At 59.3% G+C, this 3,164-nt stretch overlaps 1 protein-coding gene across 2 annotated transcripts in view; it reads left to right on the plus strand.

The window, feature by feature from the left end:
- The first annotated feature begins 1,833 nt into the window (after positions 1-1,833).
- LOC109324414 (zinc finger protein 570-like) overlaps positions 1,834-3,164 on the plus strand; it is a 42,896-nt gene continuing 41,565 nt past the window's right edge. For both annotated transcript variants that reach the window (XM_019556410.1, XM_019556411.1), the window contains exons 1-2: positions 1,834-2,140; positions 2,698-2,863. In XM_019556410.1, coding sequence (XP_019411955.1) covers positions 1,865-2,140; positions 2,698-2,863 — 442 coding nt within the window. In that variant the 5' untranslated portion in view covers positions 1,834-1,864. The remainder of the gene's footprint in view (positions 2,141-2,697; positions 2,864-3,164) is intronic.

Consider the following 3,164-nt stretch of genomic DNA (forward strand, 5'->3'; position numbering starts at 1 on the left):
CCCGGGGCCCGAGGGGGGCCCAGCAGGGAGGTGGCTGTTCTGGTCCCTACTTAGGAAGACAGAGGCAAAGAAATCGTTATGCCTTGAGCCACAGCACTGGCCATACCCAGAAACCACCCTGGCCAGCCCCCACATTTGTACCAGAAGGCATCAGAGACATCCCCCCCGCCCCTTGGGCCTGCACGTAGGATGCCTGCCGAAGGATTTGGAAACACCTGAAGCCCCGGGTGGGCTGGAGGATATTTGCCGGTTGTAGGCCACTCACGGTTCTGGACTGACTCTTGGATTTGGAATGAATTTGACTTGGAAAGTGAAAAATGTTCTTAAAAAACGTGGAAGAGGGGAAGACTTTCTGTCCCTTAAGCCTGTATTCCTCCCCTCTGACTTCTGCAGCCCCCTCCCTGCCGCCCAGGCTCCCTCCAGAATGATTTCCATTAACTTCAGTGCCTCAAATCTTTGAAAATCGTACCATGTCTCCTTGCTAACGTACTGCTGCTCTTGATGCGAGATGATGGGTTCAAAAGGAGAGCCCCAGCTGTATTTGCTGCTCTGAGCTGAGTATGTGACACCGTCCTTTTCCTTCCTGACCACTCTCCAAAGCCGTGTACCGTAACCTCCCAGGACAGGACCAGAAGTCTCTCTCGCCTCATTCAGAGTTCAGGCTTCCCTTGCGTTATGTGCCAATCCGCTCTTGTGCCGTGACCCTTTTTATACCAAAGGCTCGTTACGCGCCAGGTCAGTTCGCTCTCGTGTGATCGGCGCTCGGCTGCTTTGCGCGCCAAAACACAGTCTCCCGCGCAGACCCGCACTCGGGGCCCACGACGCGTGCTCCTGGAGCCGGCGTCTCCGTTCTGGCTTCTAAGCGTCCCGCTAGCTTGTCTCCTGCCCTGCTGCCTGGTCCACCCGCGATGCCTTCACCACCCTCTCTTCACACCCTCGAAACATGCAGCGCCCGGTGATACTGCATGACCTTTTCTCCCAGGGAAGAAAAGTGGCATTGTCAGCCACGTCAGCCAACCTGCACTGAGAATAAACTCATTTCTACTCCTGTGCCGGGAATTACACGGCGAAGACAAATATCACCCCTTCCACAAGTGTGTCCCATGTCTCTTAACACGGGTACACCAAAAACAGTCACAGCTTTATCCTTCTGCTTTCTGCCACATCCCAGGTCAGTGCCTCTCCGCCCCTGCGCTCCTGCTGAGAATTTGTCGCGTTAAAAATGGGAGAAATGGGTCCGTGCGGTGGAGATCTCGGACCGCGATCTGGCTTGTGACACTGTTACCCCCCGATGACTTCCCCGGGAAACCTTGTACCTGCCTCCTGCAGTCTGCACACCCCTTTCTGCCCCTGCCAGGCATTCATCTTCCCTTTTTCTTTATTTTAATTTACTGCTGACAGCTGGTTTCCCCTTTCCACCCCCACCCGCAGGTCCTCCCCCCCTGCCCCTGCACCAGCCCCCCGGGAGTTTCCTCTCGTGGAGACGCAGGCGCGGCGCAGTTCCCTTCCGGAGCGGCGGGGCCGGGCTGGGTCCCCCGGGGGCTGTGGGAGCAGGAGCGGGGATCGAGGCGGGACGAGGCAGGAGGAGGCAAGACCGGCCCTGAGCGCGGGGGGCCGTGGGCTTTGGTGCCCCCCAAGCCCTGTGCTGCCCCCTTCCCTGGGCCCTTGGCCCGGCCCCCCCACCCCGGCTGGGCGGCCTGCCTTGGAGATGCAGGAGCAGGACCCAGGAGGGGAAGCCCGTCCCCTCGCCCAGTCCCCGCGGCACTCGGCGCGGCAGAAGCGGGCCCCGGGCCGGGACGCAGGGGAGCAGGAGGCCGAGCGACCCGCGCAGCCCCTTTCAGGGGGCGACCTGCCCACCCTCGAGATGCGGCGCCGGCGCTTCAGGGGCCTCCGCTACCAGGAGGGCGAGGGGCCACGGCGGGTTTGCAGCCGCCTGCGGGAGCTGTGCCGGCGCTGGCTGGAGCCCCAGCACCGCAGCAAGGAGCAGATCCTGGAGCTGGTGGTGCTGGAGCAGTTCCTGGCCATCCTGCCCCGGGAGATGCAGAGCGGGCAGTGGGGACGCAGCGTGGAGACCTGCGCCGAGGCCGTGACTCTAGCCGAGGGGTTGCATCTGGGGCAGGAGGAGGAGGAGAAGCTCCAGGTGAGGATGTTTCGCCCTAGTCATCGCTGCTGCTGTCCCCATCGCCATGCCCAGTGCTTACCTGGCAAGGGAAACACCACAACCACGGAGACTGTCTTCCGAGCTACGCCAGAGAAGACCGCTCTCCTGGCATGGGGATAGTACCCGCCAAGGTCATGTATAACAAACCTCCCACTTAGCTGCTGGAGTGGGAAGATCTTGGCTTTCCACCCACTTTATGGAAACGGGCGACTCTTCCCTGGCTTGCCCCCACGGCTGTAGGGCTGAGGGCAAGCAAAACCCAGGGGCATCCGAGCCCCAAGCCTCTGGGCTTGGGCCTGCAAGTAGGATGCCCGCCAAAGGATATGGAAACATCTGAAGCCCCAGATGAGGGGGCGGGTGTTTGCCAGTAGTAGGGCCACTTGTGGTTCTGGACTGACTTTTGGATTTGGAAATGGTTTGGGCTAATTTGTCTTGGAATATGGAACATTTAATAAAAAATTTAAAAAATGCATGGGAAGGATGTTCCCAGTCTCTCCCATTCCCAGCTCCCCAGTGACATGTTTGTCGTGTCCCAGGTCACGGTGTGTGTGAAGGTCAAAGAAGTTGATTCTTGGCTGCAGCAGCCAAAGGCCCATCATAGAGACGTGCCTCTGCCGGAGGCAGGACAGAGAGAAACCCCAGGGCCCCAGGATGAGCTGCCTCTGGTGCCCAAAGAAGAGCTCCTGTCCTCCCAGGAGTCGGGTAAGGTCCAGGCATGGGTCTGGGGGTCTGAGTAGCTGTCCTGCATTTTGGGTGAGAGGCTCGAATGTCTGCCCCTGCCCGGAACAGGGCTGCGATATTTCTAACTGTATGGCTGGGGTGGGACAGGGCTCTGATCTCTGTGGCTGAGAGCACCGGGCTTTTTCTCGCTCCGTGTGTGCAGCACCCAGCAGAAAGATCCTTTATCTCATTCGGGCCTCATATTGCTACCGCGGTGACAATCAATGATCTAATTAAGTTTCAAGTAATCAGTGTTCTACTTGCCCTTTTCTCATGCCCCCCC

The sequence above is a fragment of the Crocodylus porosus genome, unplaced genomic scaffold (genome assembly GCF_001723895.1).
Source record: "Crocodylus porosus isolate Cpor-Errol unplaced genomic scaffold, CroPor_comp1, whole genome shotgun sequence".
NCBI lineage: Eukaryota > Metazoa > Chordata > Crocodylia > Crocodylidae > Crocodylus > Crocodylus porosus.